Source organism: Silurus aristotelis (genome assembly GCF_946808225.1).
Source record: "Silurus aristotelis genome assembly, chromosome: 1".
NCBI lineage: Eukaryota > Metazoa > Chordata > Actinopteri > Siluriformes > Siluridae > Silurus > Silurus aristotelis.
In genome coordinates, this window is record NC_139574.1 from 22,662,663 (window position 1) to 22,684,703 (window position 22,041).

The 22,041-nt window shown below is 36.1% G+C and overlaps 2 protein-coding genes across 3 annotated transcripts in view; both read right to left on the reverse strand.

Annotated features, from left to right (window-relative positions):
* Positions 1–9: 9 nt before the first annotated feature.
* Positions 10–13,896, reverse strand: pip5k1ab (phosphatidylinositol-4-phosphate 5-kinase, type I, alpha, b). Of its 2 annotated transcripts, XM_083558567.1 has the most exons (17): positions 13,771–13,848; positions 11,882–11,923; positions 9,242–9,270; positions 8,787–8,867; positions 8,370–8,500; positions 6,935–7,052; positions 6,665–6,817; positions 6,206–6,505; positions 5,758–5,984; positions 5,320–5,403; positions 4,992–5,040; positions 4,810–4,891; positions 4,540–4,707; positions 4,324–4,426; positions 4,144–4,203; positions 3,966–4,050; positions 10–3,553 (listed from the first exon to the last, which is right to left on the reverse strand). In XM_083558567.1, exons 1-17 carry the CDS (start codon positions 13,814–13,816, stop codon positions 3,551–3,553), a joined length of 1,761 nt encoding a protein of 586 aa, XP_083414693.1. In that variant the 5' UTR covers positions 13,817–13,848; the 3' UTR covers positions 10–3,550. The 2 variants fall into 2 exon arrangements, with proteins under 2 accessions (XP_083414693.1, XP_083414694.1); XM_083558568.1 differs by lacking the exon at positions 11,882–11,923 and having other exon boundaries at positions 13,771–13,896.
* A 1,669-nt stretch (positions 13,897–15,565) lies between these two features.
* The window catches only part of ecm1b (extracellular matrix protein 1b), a 9,830-nt gene continuing 3,354 nt past the window's right edge, over positions 15,566–22,041 (reverse strand). Inside the window, exons 4-12 of the mRNA XM_083546786.1 lie at positions 21,339–21,592; positions 20,496–20,716; positions 18,950–19,017; positions 18,387–18,646; positions 17,143–17,366; positions 16,754–16,994; positions 16,353–16,561; positions 16,140–16,224; positions 15,566–15,972 (exon numbers count right to left, since the gene is read on the reverse strand). Coding sequence (XP_083402912.1) covers positions 15,790–15,972; positions 16,140–16,224; positions 16,353–16,561; positions 16,754–16,994; positions 17,143–17,366; positions 18,387–18,646; positions 18,950–19,017; positions 20,496–20,716; positions 21,339–21,592 — 1,745 coding nt within the window. The 3' untranslated portion in view covers positions 15,566–15,789. The remainder of the gene's footprint in view (positions 15,973–16,139; positions 16,225–16,352; positions 16,562–16,753; positions 16,995–17,142; positions 17,367–18,386; positions 18,647–18,949; positions 19,018–20,495; positions 20,717–21,338; positions 21,593–22,041) is intronic.

The following is a 22,041-nucleotide window of genomic DNA, read 5'->3' on the forward strand; positions in this document are numbered from 1 at the left end:
AGCCACCAAAAAGTTTACAAATTTATTAGCCTATTTGAAAATTTTAATGACAATATGAAAACAAAACAAAAAACCCACCACCACATTCAATTGGCAGGATAGGCAGGTGATTAACATAAGGGAATGGGTGGGGGTGTTTTCGTGCAGCTTATATACAATACATATACACAATCTGAGTAAAAATATATGCAATCCTTCTCCTCGTGAAACCACCAGACATTCATGTTTTTTTTTTACAAAAAAATTGCAATACAGAACACCTTAAACACAACAAATACAGTGTACAATGGGAGACTTAAACCTTGGCCAGAAATGCAATTCGTTAAAAAAAACTTTTTTTTTTCTCTTTCTTTCTTTTTTTTTTTTTTTTGTGCTTTACAGCATTCAAACGTTTCTCTATGGTACACAGAATATTAGGTTTCATACAATCATACAAGATACAAAAACGTTTTCCTAATAAATAATTACCCAAAGATAAGCTGGCAGAAATGTAATATTGCAATAGTTCATATGGTAGTGTCTTCATTGCCAGCATAGTATCCTGTGTGAATTGTGCAAGACTAATGTGTCTGTTGTGCATTAATCAGTTTCACCACAAGTCTCTGTCAGTAAAATTCAAATACTGCAAAAAAGACCCAAGAGCAACACAAATTTAAACAGACACACGGAAGTCTACAGGCACCCGTCATATGACGAGGTAATCCTGCCTTAATCAGGGCACTGGAGTTCAGGTCTAAAGAAATGTAAGCAAATCAATATCACAAAAATACTAACAAAATTGAAGCGGACTCATTGGTTGAAATAGAAGTAAGGCATTCCACTGCACACTGATGAAAATACAATGCAGTTAAAGATATAAAATCATGACAGCAATAAAGTGCTTTGACCACTTTAGTACATCTTGTTTTGTCACAGAATGTTGTCCTTTTAAAAGTCATGTTACTTTACCAGAATCAGAATACTGGGTATTCTCAATAAAATTTCAGAATGGGGTTGAAAAAAAACAAACAAACAAACAAACAACAACCCAAGAACCAGAGACAAATTAAACCACAGCTATTTTAGAAGAAAATGTCAGGGGCATCATGAACAAAGAAGCCAACTGTATCCACTTTTGCTAATTCTGTTTAAATCTTGATTTCCGGTTGTATCCCCCTGGATACAAATAGCATTTGTATCATCAAAACCTTATTTGGCAATAACAAAGATTATTTTTTCCATTTAATGCACAGTTTAGTGCAGCTCACTCAGTATTTTTAAAAACACAAAGTACAGGATTACTGGATTCAGTTAGAATCCTTTCAGAGGCCCAAAAGAACTGTAATGAAACGAATGCTATTCACCATGAGTTGTACATTACTGCTGTAAAATAATATTCCTATTAAATTTAAGATAAAACCTGCTTACAAAATTTGTTAAAATTCATTTTAAAAAGATGTCCATGAAACAAGACTGCCTTAAAAAGTGACTATTGTACTTACTATTGAAGAACAAGCTTGGCTTATCTACATGTAGAATGCACTTTTTTTTTATGCGGATGGGAGTTTAATAGGCATGAAAATCAAGGATGAAACAATGCAGGAGATGAGTTATCTGTGAGACAAACGGCAGAAACAGCAGTAGTGTCATGCGACACAAATTGCGCCTTTACCAACTTAGTGTATTTGAAAGAATTGGATGAAGCAGCAGGTTGGTCGCTGTAAATTTCCCCCTTATTGATCTTTAAGAGCACAACAATTAGTCTAGAAAAGACTAATGTCTATGTGACCAAATCAGTTCAACGCTATTATCCATAAGTAAAAATCTAACGAGTCTAACCCTGTTAGTGCACATTCAAACAAAACTCATGTGCCTTCAGCCACGTAGCATCTTGCGAAGCAGCTCAACTCTGCACAGAAATCTTTCAAAACATTTGGTCCCACACTGCACTCGTTCAAAATATCTGCTATGAAAAAGCACATGCTAAAATGTGTTCATGGTGAATGGACACTGCCTTTAGTTTGAACAGAACATTACATTTTTTAACATATACACCAAGTTTGAGTTGCTACCCAAAACCAAAGGGAAAAAAATAAAAATAAATAAGATTAAAAAAAAAAACACACAACACAAAAAAGCAACTTCACACCTTTTGTGCAAAATAGCGCTCACCTTACAAAAATGTATATAACTGGACAACATAGATATGTTAAATAAGTGTTTCCAGAAAAGGCTTGTTATAATATAATGCAGGGAGAAGAGCGCAAAGCACAATAAATGCAAAGCTGAAACTTTTAAATGAGGTAAATAAATGTGGCAAAAATAAGATTAGGCACAATGAAATGACCACTTGCATCAGTAATGTACCGAATGTAGGTAATTTCTGTATCCAGCAGAAATTAGCAGGCTCTTATAAGAGTGCAGTTAGTGAAGCAGACACAAGGCATGCCAAGAACTTAAACATGTTAATTTGTTAGTTCAGAATACATACTGCTTCATAAAAGCATATTAGTCTTTATATTAGTTATGCAAACACACAAAAGTGATTATTTACACAAATATATACAGAAATACAGTACATAATGGATTAAAGGCCACTAGCATAAAAATAAGCAAGCCTCATATACACTTATGAATCTACATGGTTGATTGGTCCATTTAAAAGGGTGGAAACACTCAAGATTGACCAAAAAAAAAAAAAGGTTACAAAAACTTTAAATGAAAACAAGAAAATAGAAGCCAAAACGTAGAACAAAAAGTTAACAGAAAATGGGATTGGCACAGAAATATAAAGGAAACAGATTAAGAGACTTCCAAAACAGACAAGCACAATACTTGCTTCTTCATTTTAGGTGTTTGGAAAAAAAAACAAAAAAAAATAAACAAACAAACAAAACCCCTTTTGGATTGATTTTTGAAGTCAAAGATTAAGCTTACAACGGCTTGGAGATCACTCCATTCACAACAGGCCAAGAGTAACTAATTGGTGAACAATGACATGCAGCTTGGTTTGCTCCAGCATGTTTTTAAATGATGTGTTTCTGCAGATCTGAAGATCATTTTAAAATAAGTCATCAGAATATTGAACTAATACTGTCTGACACAAAAAGTGTGTTAACACCCAGTATGAAATACAATATAATTTGTTCACAAAGTCTTATAATAACTGCTGCAAAAATAGAGCAAGGTTGAGGACAAAATATATATAGAATAAATAACTTCACCAGTCTTCTTTCTCAGTAAATGTATGTACGAGCAACAAAACTGAGTGTTTGAATAAAAAAGAACAAATGTGCAGTGTGAGCCCGGAGATGACTCTGAAGCACAGGGAAGGAATCATGTAGTCAGCAGGTGGAGTTATAGCAGCATACCCTGGGTTGGAGAAAGAGAAGAGAGTCTAATTGCTCATGCTCTCCTGCCCATACCCACTGGGGTGACACACCAAAGGCTAGGAATTTCCTTCCACTCCTTCCCACAGGGAGAGACCGCTTCTTATTCAGTTAATGTGAGGATATACTTCATATGCATTTTGCGATCTCCTTCGGCCTTTGAATCATGTTTTCAGATGGTCTTACTGAAATAAAGAAAAAGTGGCATTTATTTTTCTCACAACAGACTCTTAACCATGCACGTGTACATCAACTGGGAGAGGCTTGTCAATACTGCGTCAACAGCAGAAATGCATGTACTTGCCCTAATTTGATTTAATTATTTAATGTGTTTCAAATCGGCTACTATAGTAATCAAATCAACCAGAGTTGCAAAGAGCTTTATTTTCCCCCCTACTCCAACCCCTTCCGTAAACCAATAATCAAACATATAAACATAGAAACTAAATTGCTAAAATAAATATATTTTGCATTATGCACACAAATCATTTTCCTGTTCTGTATCACAAACATTTAGTCTCACCTTGCATATCAGAATATTTAAAAGCTTTATTTTTTTATGTAATGATGATAAAAATGGTCAGTGGCTAGACTTACAAAACAAATGTTGGTCTCTGGGATGATGTCTTTGAGAGAAATGGAATCTTCATTACCCTGCTCATCAGCAACTTCAGCTTCCAAACTAAGAAGAGAAGGTAGGGGGAGTAATGAGCCTCTCATTGATCATGAAGTGAAGCAAAGGATCATGTTGTTAAAGCATGAATATCAGCGTTACCTGAGAAAAGTGTTATCAGGTTCTGTGCTTTCAGATTTGTGCACTTCTACCCCTACTGACCTACACCACGCAGCATAACATACAACAAAGCAAAATTTGGAAAGGTTAAAATTGAGAGGTTTAAATGAGACATGAAAAAAAATGTTTTAAGATAATTATTTATTATTCATTTGTTGATACCTGATTGGGGGCACTGAGGGATTAGGCATATCAGGTTCTGCAAATTCAGTAGAGGTTCCAGAAGGCATGCTCGGGAGAAGGTCAGGTCTGTCAGACTGCATACCTGAAAATAAATGGATACCACAAGAATAATTTGGGTGACTCAGTGTAACCAATGCTTGAAAAACATTGACAGAACTAGACTTCTTTAGTTACATAATTTCTTCCCTTTCTCACCAATTTCAGCATCTGTGTCAGTGTTGGTAAAGTGTGAATGATACATGAGTCGAGAATCAAGAAACATGTGGCTGCTGGACTGGGCACTGGGGAAAGCAGTGCCCATGGGCAGCCTCCTAGCAACACTCGGACAACCTCCACGACTCTTTTTTGATGGTGATGACTTCACTGTGAACAGAGAGAGAGAAGGACCAACGCATAAGCACTGAAAGAGAGTGAACTTTACAAGATATATAAGCTTCTGTAAATTCAGATAATTTTGAGACCTACATGTTTTCCTAAATACTGTGTTGCACATAAAGCGCTGGAATCGCTCTGCATAGAAACTTGGTCGGTGAACAGACACAGTGTCCTGGGGGAAAAAAAAAAGTTACTATAGAATAGTCATAAGACTGAGGCATTTTAAACAGCACGGTGTTAAAATTTCGAATCCAATTGCTGAAATATTTTACCCCATCATGAACAAGTGCTTTCCAGGAATGCTCGATCTTCTTGATGAATCTACAAGAACACAATTAAAAGTACATAGCAAAATCATATCATATAAACATTTGCCATAAAAATGCAAAAGCTTCATGTTTCATATTTAAATATTTTAAACTAAAAGTTTCTCTTGTTACATCAAAACAACAATATTTCCAATTTGCAACTTCTTTGCTGACTCCACTAATAGGTGAATAGGACCATCATTAGTATATTAACATTTAAAAATTATTTTACTGCATTGCCAAGCTGGGATACCCCTGTACACAACTACAGTGAGCATAAATGTGTAGTTACCTGTATGACTGCAGAATGTCAATGATGCCCATGTAAACCAGTAGTCTGTCTCCTTTACTGTTCCGAGCTGGGATACCACCCCACCTGAACAGGTAAATAGAGAAGAAAGAGCCTTATTTGTGCAGGGACTAATAATAAATGTATTAACTGGCCCACCATTCAAAGGGAAGCTCCAAAGTACTGCCCTGTACCATGTTTTGGGTCCCAGGCCCTTAACCCACAACTGCTCAGTTGAATAAATTAGACAATTGCAAGCTATTCTGGATAAGAATGTCTGCCAAATCCTATAAATGTAATTATGAATACAAATTTAAAATTATAAAAAGACTCAATAAAGAGGAAAATTATTGTCTCATCTGTACAAATAAACACGTGAAATCTCATTGCAGCATACTGACTCACACAAACATGGCTAAAGTAAAGAAGCGAATGACTAACTGGTCCTCGCTGTCCACTGTGCCCTTCCCACGTGCCTCTCCCTGGATGGACTCCATAGCTGTACTGTACAAAGCTTTCTGGGCTTGAGGCCTCTTCTGGTCAGGTGTGACTGTCCCCTCCACCGGCCTGCAGCTTTCCCCTACACCAAGACGCTCACGGTTTGCCTGGTCCACATTGTGGATTCCAACCAGCAAACTGTAGTCCATAATCTTAAAGCTCTGCAACAGCTAAAACACAAATCCCCAAGTCATCAACACCAGCACTACTATTGTAAATAACAATGTTAAAACATGATCACAAACTGCAGGGACTATTCACAGACACAAATACTAGACAATGAATGCAACTTTTAGTCTGTGCAAATAAATAAATAAACAAACAAACATAGTCCAGAGTACACTTGGCAATTACAGTGAACAAGCTACCACACAAGTCAACACGCACTCACCAGGCAGTCTCGCTGGATGGTCTTACTGAGAGCATTGTAGTTGTCTGGCTCAAGTTGAATTCCTTCAGGCATGTCCTGGATGAAGTCAAGGTCTTTGTAGGTGGGAACATTTTTCTCCCGCTCTTTGGGAGAAGCACGGCGTTTGTAAGTGGAGCCTTTTAAGTCAAATTTGAAGTGCATTGGTACAGAACAAGGCAGAAGGTTGTTCATCACCACAATGCGTATGTTCTTCCCCCCGGACTGCACACAGTATAGTCCATAAAACTTGGGCAGCAGTGTCCGTTTGTTTTGGTTTAGGTTCTAAGAAGAAAAAGGGCACATAAAACGCCTTTGGAGACCATACTCTAATATTTAAGCACAGTCCAGCATTCTCTCACCAGTCACACACTTTTCTTCAGACATCAACAATACATACTAAATGAAAAAGTTACACTGGAGAATTTGAATAAAATTACACACCATGAAATAACCTGGCAGTAGTTTTTGTAAGAACTCAGCTTCTTTGTGTTGGACTGTTTTAATAATAAATTCATCATCGCTGGAGACGTAGAAGATCGAGCCACTCGCACCAGGATTCGACAGTTCTATTAGAGGATCATTACACAGAGAGTACTGCAAAGACAAATTAGAACATATACAACCAATGAGCAAGCACAAATTCAACTGGCCAACAATTATGTATGATATTGGAATGGTTGTGTGGGCAAATGTGTAGGGGTTTGAGCTGACCAGGTAGTCATCAGGTCGGATGCCAAAGAGTTCTCTGAAGTAACGAAAGGCAATCGGTGCGTAAGTCTTAAACCGGAAGTCACCATGGTGATGTGCAGGCGTTAGATTGCTGCCCTCGCTAAGAGAGAAAGAAATGACAGATGGCTTTACAACAACAAACAAAACGTGCCATGCCTATCCTGTAATTGGCAAAATGTAATAACAGAAAAGAGCATATGAAGGTTACAGTCTTTTAAAAGCTGAATTTTCTTTTGAAGCAAAGAATTTTCCAAAAATCTATTTAACAGTCACACGTGTGCATGTAGAAACAGTACTGTTCAAAGGTTTTAGGCAGGATATATAAGTACTGGAAACCCACAAACATGCACAAGCTATTAAAGAAGTTGAATTATGTAATAAACAAACAAAAAAGGTAAACAAACCAGAATGTTTTATATTTTAGATACTCCAAAGTAGCAACATTTAGCATTGATGACAGTTTGATTTAATGGCATTCTCTCATCAGATTCATGAGGTAGTCACCTGGAATGCTTTTGAGTTCGCAGGTGTGTCTAGTTAAGAGTTAATTTGTGACATTTCTTGCCTTCTCTAATGTTCTTTATACCATCAGTTGTCTTCTGCAGATGAATTGTTGGGTACGGAGTCAATAGCCCCATGTGGGCTACTATAACTACTATACAAATCCTTATAAGGCAAGAAACACTCAATTTCTTAAAGTAATGATGGAATGTCTTTTCTTTATTTAACCAAGTTCAGTCAATCCAAAACATCTCAAGAACTTGATATGTATCAGCCTGGAAACCATCAAACACTATAATGAAACTATAATGATGGTCCTCTCATGAGGAAAACTGTCCTTTGGTCTGTTGAGTGCAAATTTGCTGTTTTTGGTACTAATCACTGTGTCTTTGTTAGGAAGCATGGAGGAGGAGGAGGATGTGTGATGGTATGTGGGTGCTTTGCTGGTGACACTGTTGATGATTTAGTCAAAATTGATAGACCACTTAACCAGCATGGCTACCACAACATTTTACAGCAACAGGACATCCAATCTGTTTTACACTAGGTAGGACCATCATTTGTATTCCAAATGTGATGTAGTGCTGCATCAGATAACATGGCCTCCACAATCACCCATTGTAAATACAGCTGAGATGGTTTGGGATGAGTTGGGTGAAAGAAAAGCAGCCAACAAGCATTTAAAGCATGTGAGGCTGCCTGGGAGAATGGTAAGAGTTTGCAAAGCAAAGGTTGGCTACTTTAGAAAAAAACTAAAATATCAAACACATTCTTGGTTGTTTCATACAGTTTTACTACAAAATTGCAAATATGTCCATCAGTATTAATGGCCAATGTTAAAAAATTATTGTATATGATATTATGCAGGTAATACACAATAACTGACAAAAATCAATATAGTGGAGAAAGCTCAAACCTAGGGAAAAAGATGCTTTCTACCACATAGAAGTCCTGCATAAGAACATCTCTCTCAGCTTTCTGGCTCAGGCTTCCAACAGTGTGGGTAATACCAAGCTGAATGGCACCTTTCAGGGCAGAAGAGGTCGTCTAGTGGAAAAAATTTTAACATTAGAAAATAAGTCTAAACAGCCTGCATGGTATCCTTCTGTGCAAGTAAACAGATCTTGCCTACATTAAGTCCCAGACTCATTTTAGCAACAGCTAGAAATCTGGTTTGAAAGACTAAACCTCATCCCACCAGGCTGGGGGCTAAAGTGATGCATGACTTGCGAGGTAGTGTGGTGACATCAATTTAATGAACAGCTATTTTTATCTTAAATACTCTGTTCCAAACCTCACTCCTCGTGGTTTGGTCCTTCTAACTTCAACTGACCTTTTTGTAAGTGGTCTCTCCAGTGGGGTCTATCCCTCGATGGCCAATAATCTTCTTCATACTCTGAGATGACCCTGGACCCTGCAGAGTAGGATTTAAACAAAGAGAGAGGGAGACAAAAAGAATAAACGAAAAACATAAAACCCATATGTCCAGTCTAGAAAGGCAGACAAATTCATTGCCTGGAATTTCCTTAATGTTGATCCTCCCTAATTAATGTTTCCATATTTTTATGGTCATAATCCACACATCCTACTGTTAGCCTCTCTATTTGTAGAAAGAAAATTGCATTACTGATTTTCAAAAACGTATATATAGGTCAGTGATGGCTACCGCCAAAAACATCTAATATCATCTACCAGTAAACCCGAAATATTCTTGAACAACTGTCAATGTCAGCATGTTTTAAAATATGGAAATATTTTACAGCTTAGACATAAATAACAAACACTCACCTCTGGTGAAGCTGTTTTCCGACTGGACCCTATAATGTAGTAAAAAAAATTAATAAATGCACAGGATTTGTGAAGAAAAAGCTTTTGAGAAAGGGTTTTTAGGATGCATTCATCATGCTTCCTGGCATACTTTCTGCAGTCTGACTTTGCAATCTGCAATTATCATTAAAAACAAGACAAACGTTGATTTACAAAAATTGCCTCGCCTTGCATACTATTCTCCCAGCATGAGTGAATTTATTCAAGAAGAAATCTCCCATGCACTCCTCAACAAGCCAACACTATAAGATGGATAAAATTAAAGAATTAATCTCATTATGTGGCTTTTGCATTTTTTTAAAGTACACTTTTATACCCTAAATTACAGTTATGATAAGCAAAACATCAGAATTTTGTATCCAATTATTCAAAATAATAACAATAATAATAATTATCAGATTAATTGGTTATCAAGAGAATCGTTAGTTGCAGCTCTAGTGAGTAGGCTCACTTGCTCAATGCAGTATCATGCTAGAAAATTCTCAGTTTTCAACCACAAGGAAAATTCAAGTCTTTTAAGCGGATACATTATCGGTGTCTAATCTTACACAAACAAGGTCCGGTTTTCATTCCTGCAGGTTTTCATTCCAGCTAAGAAGGAGCCACACCTGATGTCCAACTAAAGACTAAGATACAGGCAGATCACAGTTGTAACTGCTGATTTACTGCAACAAAAACCTCTAGTAATGCCGGCCCCAAGTTAATCAGACTGGATGCGCCTGCTAGTTATTAAAAAGGGGACTGAGAACTTTATTATAGCCAGACAATAAGATGTAATATCTCCTATATAGTCATCTTTAAGAAACATATTTGTTTAATTATAATGTCATCCAACTCAACCTGTTCTGCACCCAATGTGCAATGATGTGAAAAAGCAGAATTCTGTGTGGGTTATAAATAGTATTTCCCTCAAAATTAAAGCAGGTCAATTGACAATAAAAACGTGGCCAGAACATAAAAAAATGTTAAGTAAATTTTAGATCAGCATCTTTGTCAATTTTTTCTATGACAAACTGAATTATTACAGGTGTGTGATCAAAGAAAGCTGACATGATTCTTTTTAGTGTACAACAGTCTGTAAGCTAAACTGCACATCAAGAAATACCCATTTAGTGCTATTTATCTGTAATTACACCTTGTGCGCGCGCACGCACGCACGCACGCACGCACGCACGCACACACGCACGCACACACACACACACACACGTGCCCAAAACACCACATGGTGGCCTAATTGACTAATTACACTCTACATCAAAACAGCATCTAATCGGTCTCGATTAACACTCGCTTACTGTAACTTATTGACTACTCAAATAAGCTCAAATGTAATGTTTGTGGTTAATATATTTGGCTTAATTAATTGTGTGGTTAACTACAGGAACCATACAAAAACACTCATTATCCTTTTGTAATAAGAGAAACTTTTGTGAAAACTAATATTAACAAAAATCTTGGTATAGAAAGCCATTATGTCCTCATACCAAATTCATCACAATCAATATGTGGCTCTTTTTTTTTTTTACTTATATCTGCGGTTGTTACAATTTCTCGTAATTCAATTACAAAAATTCTATGTATAATCCATTTAACTAATCACGGAGCACTGCGTTTCCCACGGACCATCATTACTGACACACCACCCGCTACACTCTGGAACACTGTGAATGAAAAATAGAAAAAAAGAGAGAAAATAGAGAGGGGGAAGTTCGCCTAATACTGCCTTATTGACATAATTGACTTAATTTTTTCTATCGGAAAGCTGACTTTTTCTCTCGCAATTCTGAGGGTTTTTTTTAGCCCATCGGGCAGCATCACCCCCTATGCCAGTGCCAGAAAGATTCACACATTAAAAATTATATCGGCTACAATCAATAGAATCGCATGGTATCAAATTGAGCCTCCGATCTCTGGAGAGAACTGTGTCTAAAAATCAGCTTTGGAGGAGACGAAACAAGACAGATGAAGCAGGGGAGCCTCGTTACTTATACACCAACAGCTTCAAACTTCAGGCCCACAACACAGTTACCGGTGGATGCACCAGAAATGTCGGATGTTTACAGAATTGCAAGAAAAAAAGTCAGAATTGCAAGAGAGAAAAACGTCAGAATTAGGCAAACTTTTTCGATGTGGCGGAAACGAGTTTCCATAGGATTTAGGCCAACAGAAAGTTTCTAAAGTTTGGGATCACTTTAAACTAAAACAAAGAAAACACCATACAGTGCGTTTACCCACCCTTTTCTGAAATAATTTTTTTATTTGTTTTGAATGTATATACTTGTATTTTGATGTAATATGGCAATTAAACGGGTTAAGTTTTCACAGACATTCTTGTATGCAATTTCAGCAATGTTCAGCAAATGTTGTTTTTTCTCAAAAACGAAACAAATTACTTGTTCATTTTAGGCAACGCGTCTTATTTTCTATTGTATTTTTAGTATTGCTCTTCAGTAAACAAAAGGCACCCATATCAGATTACTTGTTTAATCGTTGAAATAGTCAATAGAATACTCAATTACTAAAATAGTCGATAGCAACAGCTCTACTTATATCACACACAAACACAAACGTTGCCACAGCACAACCATGCATGTACGGTACTTCTCTGAGAGGCCAGCATCCTCCAGAAGGGAGTCCTCAAGTCTGTAGGGGTAAGACACCTCTTTAAAAATGGATAGGATAAACTACATCTAATGCATGATGAAAAGCCAGTGTTCCAGGACATTTTTGATTTTTCAAACAGCATTACCAACCACCCAAGAACTTCCTGCTCTACTTCCTACCACATACGACTGAAAAGCCTTGCAAGTGACCTTTAAGAACATCTTACGAGTTTTAGAAAAAAATTGTTTACACAAAATATTTGATGTTCAGTATTTATTATTTTAAAAGACAACTGATTTCAACATAAATCTGTACTGGTATGTTGCACATGTGCACTTTATGTCATGCCCCTGTTAGGTTGGTGTAGTTCCATGGTTTTTGTGGAATTTATGCTGTTTTACGTAGCACCTTGATCGTATGGAACGCTGTTTCTGTACTGAAATGGATGGAATGACAATAAAAGCCTACATAGTTTGAAGTGAAAACTGCAAGATGAAGATGTTTACTAGTCAGATAAGATTGATACAGACTAGGATGCATCAACAATGTGTAAAAAAAAAAGTAACACTAAAAAAACACATTCATTTATAATAGTCATTGTCTTTTTGGAATCTGCTTTACAAAAGGTCTGCTGATGGTGGACAAAATCACATTTGACATGTTTGGGTGGTACAAATTTTGTAGAGATTTGTTGGTTAAGCTCCAGAAATGTAGCTACTGGACAATCCTTTTGGTTCAACAAAGATCACAAGACTTGATCCAGTATTTGTGGTATAAGTCTAATTAGTTACTTCTAAACATTATTTGATTTGAAAACAGAGCAATACTTCTAGTACTCCTACTGAAAATGAAAGTTCCTACAGCACAACAAAACTTATACTAAGCTAATATTTATATATGTATATATGTACATATTTATGTATATATTTATACATTATGAACTGAAGTTATGCAAGCAAACACGTGCAAGAATATAGGGATATTTTTCCAATGCTGAGAGATAAGGCAAAAAAAAAAAAACGATCCAAGTAGCACATTTATTGATTTATTATTGATCGTGGGCTGAGATGAGATACCGAACACTGACTGGGACATAATGGAAAGCTCCTACTATACAGGCCAAACAAACATAGCCACAACAAAGCTAGCTACAATGGAGACACAATAGAGCTGGGTATAACCCATTAAACCAGCCAAATCTTTAAACAGCCTATATACAGGCTTTGGACAAATATTTAACATGTCTTGAATAATAGTATAAGCGAAAATAATGTATGATCACGTTATTTAGCGAACAGGTTTTTCAAGCACCAGTTAGCTCGCTAGCGAGCAGTCGAGTCCCTGGGAAATGTGATGTGATTTCTCAGACTATATCTAGGTTGGATGCGAGAATTAAATAAAAACAAAGGCGCACTTGTCCTGCCTTTATTTATTTAACGGTTTTCTAGGTTATAAACAGTAAAATCGTCTAGGCTAGCGTGCCACTCCTGGGTTTGCTATTCCACAAGTTATCAGCTAGCTCAGTCTCATAAACACATGGTCTCCCCCTCCCCATGGTAACATTTTCTTTCAATAGCCTATTAATAACTTGATATCCCTAACAGTCCTAACATACTGTGGTTTAGCATTTGTGTAGTCGCTGAGGTGTGGTGAAAAGAGCTCCATAGCAGAGCTGAGTTCGCTCGGGGTGAGCGTTTCATCACTCAGCACTTCAGACACAAACAACTCGAAGCGTTCAGCTCTTATCCTAGACGGGTTCGTGTTGTATAGAAATAAATCCTAAAATATTTTTTCGAATAGCAAAATAGTGTCACTTTAAGAATTTCTTATAGACGCGAAGGCAATTTCGACAGTTATAAGCAGAGTTTTGATTATTATTTGGTTACCTGGGGGGGCAGTGAAGCCCGGGTCTGCAATACCGGCGGTCGCCATTTTCCTATGACTCGAGCAACAGCCTTCCAGTTCCGCTCGAGAATCTTGCTCGCGCTCCCTGTTGGTGACGTAGGTGGGCGGAGTCACATATTTAGGCCACACCCCAAAACTAACCCTGTTTGAACCGCGTAACACGAGTGACGTCGAGACACCGAGCAAACTATCTACACACACACACCCCTAGAAAGAATTAAGAATTAATTATTTTACAAACTAATATACTGAAATACATCACTTGTACTTCTTTAAGGAACACTTGTTTCAACCTTTAAAACTTTTATTTGCTGTGGGTATAGCATATATGCTGCATTGCAATACTTTTTGGGTGGTGCAAGCAAACTGAGAACCCTCAATTACATACTGAAGTCTGTACATACAACCCAAGCTCATAATCAAACTGTGACCCCCAGAGCTGTGAAGTGGGGATACGATCGTACCGTCCAGTAACATTTATGCTTTTATATATTTTTATATGAATTCTTCATTCAGAAGTATTCAAATACTAATTTGGTTGATTCCCATGTGTGACCTCAATAGTCTGGTAATTTTAATAACAAAATAAAATCATTTAGCAATTCACAAAAATACACCTTTTATGCATGAAAGAGAGATGGAATTAAAATGTCAGATTTTTTTTAAAATACAGTGAAGAATTCTAACAATTAATATCACATATGATTTGCTATTAATAATTTTTAACATTATTCTCCCTATAAAAAAAACTATATGTGTAATGATTAATATCAGCACTTTTCTGAAATCCCTGACTGTTGCTTTAAAGTTTGGTGAAACCCAAACTAAATCTTGTAGAGAGATCTAAACATAGAGAAGCCGGTTTGGTCACATACATTATGAACAAAGAACACTAATGCATTCTGTTTTGTTACATGTGTGTGGGTTATTGACATAACCAATGACTGCATTTAAAAGACATTCTCTCTGCTCAGATTCTATAATTGTGCTTTCTTTTTTTCTTATCTGCGATAGACCATATTTTCAGTGTCTTAATCTGTGGCAAAATGCTTATAACAATCTATGACCATCTAAAAACCAGACTGCCTACATGCTTTCTCCAGCCTTGTTACACTGATGGTATGATAGGTGACTAAGGTATCACATTGTGGTTGGTCAATAGAGTATTCATATATTCTACATGAGAAGCCATTAATGCAAAGTCATGAAATAAAGCAAAAACATTAGTGCAGTAATAAGTTATGGGTTAGATGTTGACTTTTGTCAATTCTTTCTTACAGTACTTGAAGCTGTAATTGCTAACAACTGCTTTGCATTAAAATAGTAATTTTTGAGTCATTACTTTTTCCATATAAACTGAATTTCTTTTCAACCACACTCTTCGCCGAGGAATTTGTGGACTTCTGATTATAATAGTATACTGAGGTGATTCCTTTCCACTCTGGCACAAAATTGAAAGCATGCATTGTATAGGATGTCTGTCTATGCTGTAGTATTAAGATTTCCCTTCATTTAACTATCAATAATGAAAGTATGTTAAATAAAAACGAAAGTGTCAGATTATTCATTTCTCCTCTATGAAAAACCTGGAGTCGATTTTAGCGCATAACTCTTTGCCCTTGTGTAGTATTAATTACTTAAAAAAAAAAAAAAAAAAAAAAACATTTAAAACCCCACAGTGTGTTTTATTAATATTGAAATGATATGGTTACTATATATTTATGTATATAAATTGTCATAGAAAAAAGAAAAAAAAAACACAAAATACAAAGTATGTAAAGTAATATATTTTTATTTGTTTTTGTATTTTTGGTTTGTAAGTAAAAGTAAATTTGTCCATGCAGCTACAACTATGTACTGTATAAGAATGAAATTACCCAATAAAAGATCAGGAGAAAAAAAAAACTAATAAACAGGTTAAATAGTATTGATTAATACTGTTGCTTAACTCGAAAGGTAACCCACAAAAACGACACGTTTAAATCATACAGAACACGGCTTTATGTATAGGCTGGGCATATCCTGCGATTGCTGTGCATATTTTTTGCTTTAGAGATTTTTTGCAAGATCATATTGGTGAGGCATTTGGAGCGTCTCTGGCCAGTCTTCTTACAACAGTTTTGCCTTACTTTTGTTAATGACGGGTCGTCTGTTCTACATGCAGCATCCAAAATGTCGTCCAGCTGAAACAATACAAGCCAAGGAAGGTCAATAAGTAGTGCGTGGAAAACGCTATGTGGAAAATACTGTGCGCATAAATCAGAAGCTTGCATGTAACCCGTGCTTCCGTTCACTTCTATTCAACACCATGATAATAAACAAGTTTAAAAGCAATAAACTGCTTACAAACCTGCCTCTGTAGACATTCAGTCGTCTTTTCAGTCAAATCAAGGCTGCAGCACTTTTTATTTAATTCATCAACAGGAAAAAGGTTCCTGATGGAATGACAGTTGCAAATTTTAAGATTCAATATGTTCAGATTTTTTTTCCTAAACAGTCAAAGACACAATGCACAGTGTTGAAGCTAAAGACTATGATAAAAACAAAACAAAAAAAATCTTACATTTTTTGAATATCTGTGTTCACATCACAAAACTCTGAGAGAAAGGGACCAATTTGTATCGGTTCATTCAAGATCATGTAGTCTGGATTTGGAGCAGTAGCACTGAAACAGTCATATTGCTCTTGTCCTTTCTGCTTTTTACAGCATTCAAACTGATTTTCTTGAAACTTCTTTTCATAGAGACAGAACCTATCCACCATCTTCTTCCACTGAAATTTGCAGAAAAAACAGGTACTGAATATGATTTAAAGTTGAGTTAATTTGAGGGTGTATTTAGACAGCTATTCAGAAGAATAACACCCCTCTCATGCAATAATGACATAAGTGCTAATATTACAATGGACCTGTTTATAAATTTTTCATCTGAGTCAATCTGTAAACACTCAAATATAAATACATGCCTTTTCCTCAGCGCAGCGTTGTCCATCCTTTTTCTCTTTACAGCACTGCCGAAAGCTTTTTTCAAGGCCATTGATAGTCTTTAAACGATAGGAAAACCTTTCATATCCTGTATTAGGCAAACAGTCAGTACTGTAGTGGGGCCGATACTTGCGAAAGACACAAATTGGTCCAAAGTTGCCAGAATTTGGGCGACCAGGAGGAAAACTGATGGGGAGCATTGTAACCGGCTTCTCTGAAATGCTGTCATAAGGAGAAACGAGAGTCAATACTTCACAGCATACCATTTCACCAATGAATATAAATATGTACTATTTCTATCATGCATTCTTGATCCTCATATTTAAAGGATAATCGTCAATGTTTGGTGAGGTGGTCTTGTGAAATATACCTGGTATTCTGGCAGCTACTAGGGTTGAAGACAAAGCCCTGAGGTGTGACGGGGTACATGGTCACTATCTTTTGACCTGAACTCTTGACTGGCTGGTATGACGTATATAAAGCCTCTTTCTTAAAACAGTCCCATCTTTGTGTCCCATCCATTCTGCAACAGTGATAGTGACTGGTTTTAATCCCGAATTCCTCTTCACAGAAATCAGAGAGCGATTTCTCCCACTGCAAAACAAAAACACTAGTTTGAACACTAGGCTCTAGGTGAAATTAAAGAACAGGAGGAAGATAAAGATTGGAAGCAACAATAAAGAAGGACATGGTAAAATATAATACAAGAGTATTACTGTTACATTGCAACACTCAAGGCTGTCTATGTTTTGTCTTTTTAAACACCAAAGCAAAACCAGAAACAAAAATAGAGGATTTTTCCACCCAAAAGGCCTTAATGCATCATCACTATGTTTATCAGCCAAACATGTTTAAACCACTCATATAGCACTGTTACAAAACAGATGTTTTTTTTTTAATGTTATCAGTAAGCTTGTTTGGGGTTAGGCTGGCAAAAAGATTTTTTCTTCTTTATATTTATTTTAGTGCAACAATTAAGAGCATATCAATTAAATATGATGATATGACTGAAGTGTATAATAATATTACCTTTAAAAATCCACTGAATGTTATAATTGTATTTATGCTACATTGCTACATTTATACACATTGCTACATTCTTGACTCCTAGTAAACAATTCGTTAGTGAATATTATTACCTTGCAAAAAATGTAATATTGGGAAAAATATTGTTTAACTCTGGTATTTATTAGGGATGTAATGACTTGTAATGAGCCAGAGATTTAATGAACTTGATTATAATCTGCTACATCTATAAATATCAAAACAGGACAAACATTGAGTGTGTACAAATAGTGTTAAAAAATGTGTAAATTATGATCAAAGATCTTTTTTTTTCTTTTGAGCAGATTCAGTAGTTTTGTTGAGAATTTAGTAATTTTCTTATGAATACAAATTGTATTGTATCATGTAGAAGCCTCTCTCACATCAATATGTATTACATTTATTCACCTAATTCTACACTATCAACACCAAACCAACACTAGTACACCAATTTGCTGTGCAGTTCAAATATATGGTATAAAGTTTAATTTAAATCTGCATAACCATATTTATAACATAAGTGGTTTTAGGAATAGCAGATATTATAAGTCAATCAGAAGGTGTTCTCACAGCCTGCTGAGCACAGCACAGGGTCTGCTCATCCACTTGGGGTCCATTAGCACAACACACAGTGTACCATGACTCCAGCTGATTTACAGCATTGGCTTGACGATGCAGGTAGTCAAAACCCCTGCTGGGTAGTGTTTCCTTAGAATGCTGGGGGCGCTGGCTTCTGTATTGACAGATGTCAAAGATGTTGGAGATATTTGGAAAGGCAAGTGGGAAAGAAATGGATGGCCTTGTGGAGAAAGGTTTAAATGCAGGAAGAACTGAAATAAATGAAGACAAGGGCACAAAAGAAGATATAAATTATGGAAAAAACATTCACAAGAGGGAATGAGTGCAACTGCTATAATGCAATATTCAAGGTTGTCTATGTTTTGTCTTTTTAAACATCAACATAAAACCAGAAACTAAAATAGAGAGGATTTTCCACCCAACAGGGTGGAATCACTATGTTCATCATCATTTAAGCCAAACTTGTTTAAATCAAGTAATGCGACTGACTAATATGGTTGCCTTAAAGCGGTTGACAAATGTAAAAATGCTTAAACAAAATTTAATGTGCCTACCTTGTAAACTGATTTGGGGAGTTGGGGGTTTATTCACTGGCTTTGTGTGGGAAATGGGCTCTGAAACACTGATATAGAGACAACAATTATATAAGCAAATACATCAGGTAGGTAGATTTATCACAACACATAATTGAAAGAAATAATTAAATAGTTAAAAAGGCATCTTTCATTTTGTGGCTGATGCCGGATTCAGGTTTATGGTAGTAAAACAGTTACTATGGATTTAAAAGGAAATTACAATCGGAATTACTTCATACTGATTGATCACAGGGAGTCTGTTAGATTCATCTGGTCAATGTTACATTGTGAAATGCTTGAGTACACACATCATTTCTATTTGAAGATTGAATAATCTTCCAATATTTCTTTTATCTTATGAGAAAGCAAGAATAAAATAAGAACATCACAACATCCTCTACAGTCTGTTGTATTTACGTGCTACATTGTAAAAGAGGTGATGATATTCGGAAATACTGTTTACTGCATAGCTTTGAATACTTTTCGATGATTTATATAACCTAATTGCAGGCTTGTATTGTTTGATTCAATACCAAGATCAAACCAATACACATATCTTGGGAATGTTTAATGTACTAATACATGTAAGGTACCCTAAACTGATGCAATCTTTGGTGCTATGGTGAGCTGACGCAGGGTAAATAAATGAATAAAGTCTTAAATTATAGAAAACAGACAAGGCAGCATAATGTAAACAGTTTACAGACAAGGGCATAAGTATATGCTAAGTATTAAAAAGTGCTCCCTGGCCAGCTGGAGATTCCTTCTAGGCAGCCATGATCACAGTCAGGTGAGCTCAATAATGGTGAAGAAAGGAAAAGACAGTATGATAGCATGTTGCTAATAGTTTCTCAAGAAGGTTTCAGGCAGAAAGGTAAAAAACTCAAAGCTACATACTATCTTATAACTAGTTTCAAGTTTTATATCATATGTACAGATGTCATTGACAGGTTTTACAATGGAATTCTTAAGTGGACAAGCAAACAGCAAATATTATATATTAAACATGAAACAATATTAAACAGTAAAAAGAAAAAGGAGAGAAAAGTATTAATGAGCAGCAAAAAAGTTAATTATTTTTTTAATTATTTGTGTGTGTGTGTGTGTGTATATATATATATATATATATATATATATATATATATATATATATATATATATATGTATGGTATGTAATTGTCTGAGAATTAAGACTTGTGCAGTCCCAGTGTGTTAACCAGATTAGTCTGTGCTGAGACTGTATTTGCTTCAGAATAGCGACATTACAGTACATTTACCTATTCAAAGCGACTTACAACTGATCAGGGGAGGGTTTTAGGGCCTTGTTAATGGGCCCAGCAGTGGCAGCTTGGTTGTGGTGGGATGTAAACATGTGACCTTCTGATCCAAAGTCCAAAGGCTTAAACACTAAGCTACCTCCCCACTTCTGGCATCAAAATCATAATTCTTTATCGTCAAAACTCACCAGATAGTTTTAACCTAACTCTTAAGAGGATGGTTTCAGTATAAATCTGTAAAATTATACCTTGTCATCTTGCAGATACTTGGGTTAAAGTCAAAATCTTGGATTGTGAAGGGAAGTGTGATTGGCACCTCATCGCCAAGGACAGTGGGCTGGTATAATGGGTCTGGAGCCTCCTCCTTAAAGCAGTCCCATCTCTCTTGCCCATTCTGTTTACAGCAGTGATAGTGACGGGTCTTAATGCTAAATTCCTCGTTACAGAAGTTAGCGAGTGACTTCTCCCACTGCAAAACAAAAACTAATTGGAAAACAAGACACTACAAGAAAATAACAGAAACATTGGATGTACCTTGTTTTGTCTTTCTGTGTGCTTCTGTCTATCTGTATACTATGCACAGAAATGCATAACATTTATTTATAAAGAATTTAAATAGTGCTGAATGAAACATGTATCATTACCATCTTGCACATTTAATAAATAAGGTACAATTCAGTGGTTTGTCTACTCAAGTTAAATAACAGAAACATATAACAAATCATAATAAATGTTCTGCTATCTGGGATTAAAGTTTATGAATTTGGGGCTTGAATGGTTTATATTTAAAAATCCAGTGTAACACAGACAAAAGTCACTGGGATGCATTGGGAAACTAGTCAAAATAATGGATTAATAAAAGATTACATATAAATGTGTTTCTGTTCATGTTGATGATGTGAATGTGAACGAAAACCTGCAAACATTTAGTAAATTATGGCTTGAATATGGAAAGTTAATAAATCAAGCTGTCTTAATTACTCATTTGAGGCCTAACTCAGTCTTCTGCACATCAGGTGACTAAATTGGGTAATTATGGAGCAGTGTGAATTGAACAGGATAATGTGTAAGCAGTCAGCCTGTGTTCTCACCGCCTGCTGGGCACAGCATTGAGTCATTTCTTCATCTTGAGTGCCATTGCTGCAGCACACAGTAAACCAGGACTCCAACTGATTAATCGCACTGGCCTGGCGGTGCAGGTAACCAAAGCCTCTTGGTAGCATGTCTTCAGTATACCGAGGACGAAGATTACTGTAGTGACAGATGGCAAGGATGTTGTCTGTGGTTGGTTGTGCAAGAGGGAAAGGAATGGATGGACCCATAGATTTGGGATTTATTCTAGGACCTGAGTGAAAAACAGAAAAAAGTCAAGATTGTCAGAATATAAAATTAACTTGCTGGAAAAAAACCTAAACATTGTAAGTTATAAGACTCTACAAAAAAATGTAAAAGAAAAAGGACGATAAACATAAAAAGCAACAAATACAATAATAAAAATAAGAGAAACAAAAAGAAAAAGTAGGACATATGCTATCATCAGCGGTCTGAATAAGCACATAGTCAAAATCATACTCAATTCTGTCTATATCTATCCAGATGGCACTCGATGTTGGCATAGTATCAGCATAATGAAAGACATGGTCATGAATGCAATTCTTATCATAATAAATGTAATTAGTGTTTAGACTTGCACACATATTGATAAAGTAAAATTAGGTCTAGGGTAACATTTCACAATGCTTAGCATATTGAGAGGCGGTGCATTTAAGGCTCCACATGGTGGCGATATGAAAA

Bases quoted from the DNA above. Each gene is read 5' to 3' on its own strand.
- pip5k1ab (XM_083558567.1), bottom strand. From the start codon at position 13,816: ATGGCGACCGCCGGTATTGCAGACCCGGGCTTCACTGCCCCCCCAG. The intron at 6,818-6,934 runs GTCAGCTCAAAC...TTGTCTTTGCAG, and splicing joins TCCGACCTGATGACTACCTG to TACTCTCTGTGTAATGATCC. The intron at 5,404-5,757 runs GTTAGTCATTCG...TTACCTGTTCAG, and splicing joins ACAGTGGACAGCGAGGACCA to GTGGGGTGGTATCCCAGCTC.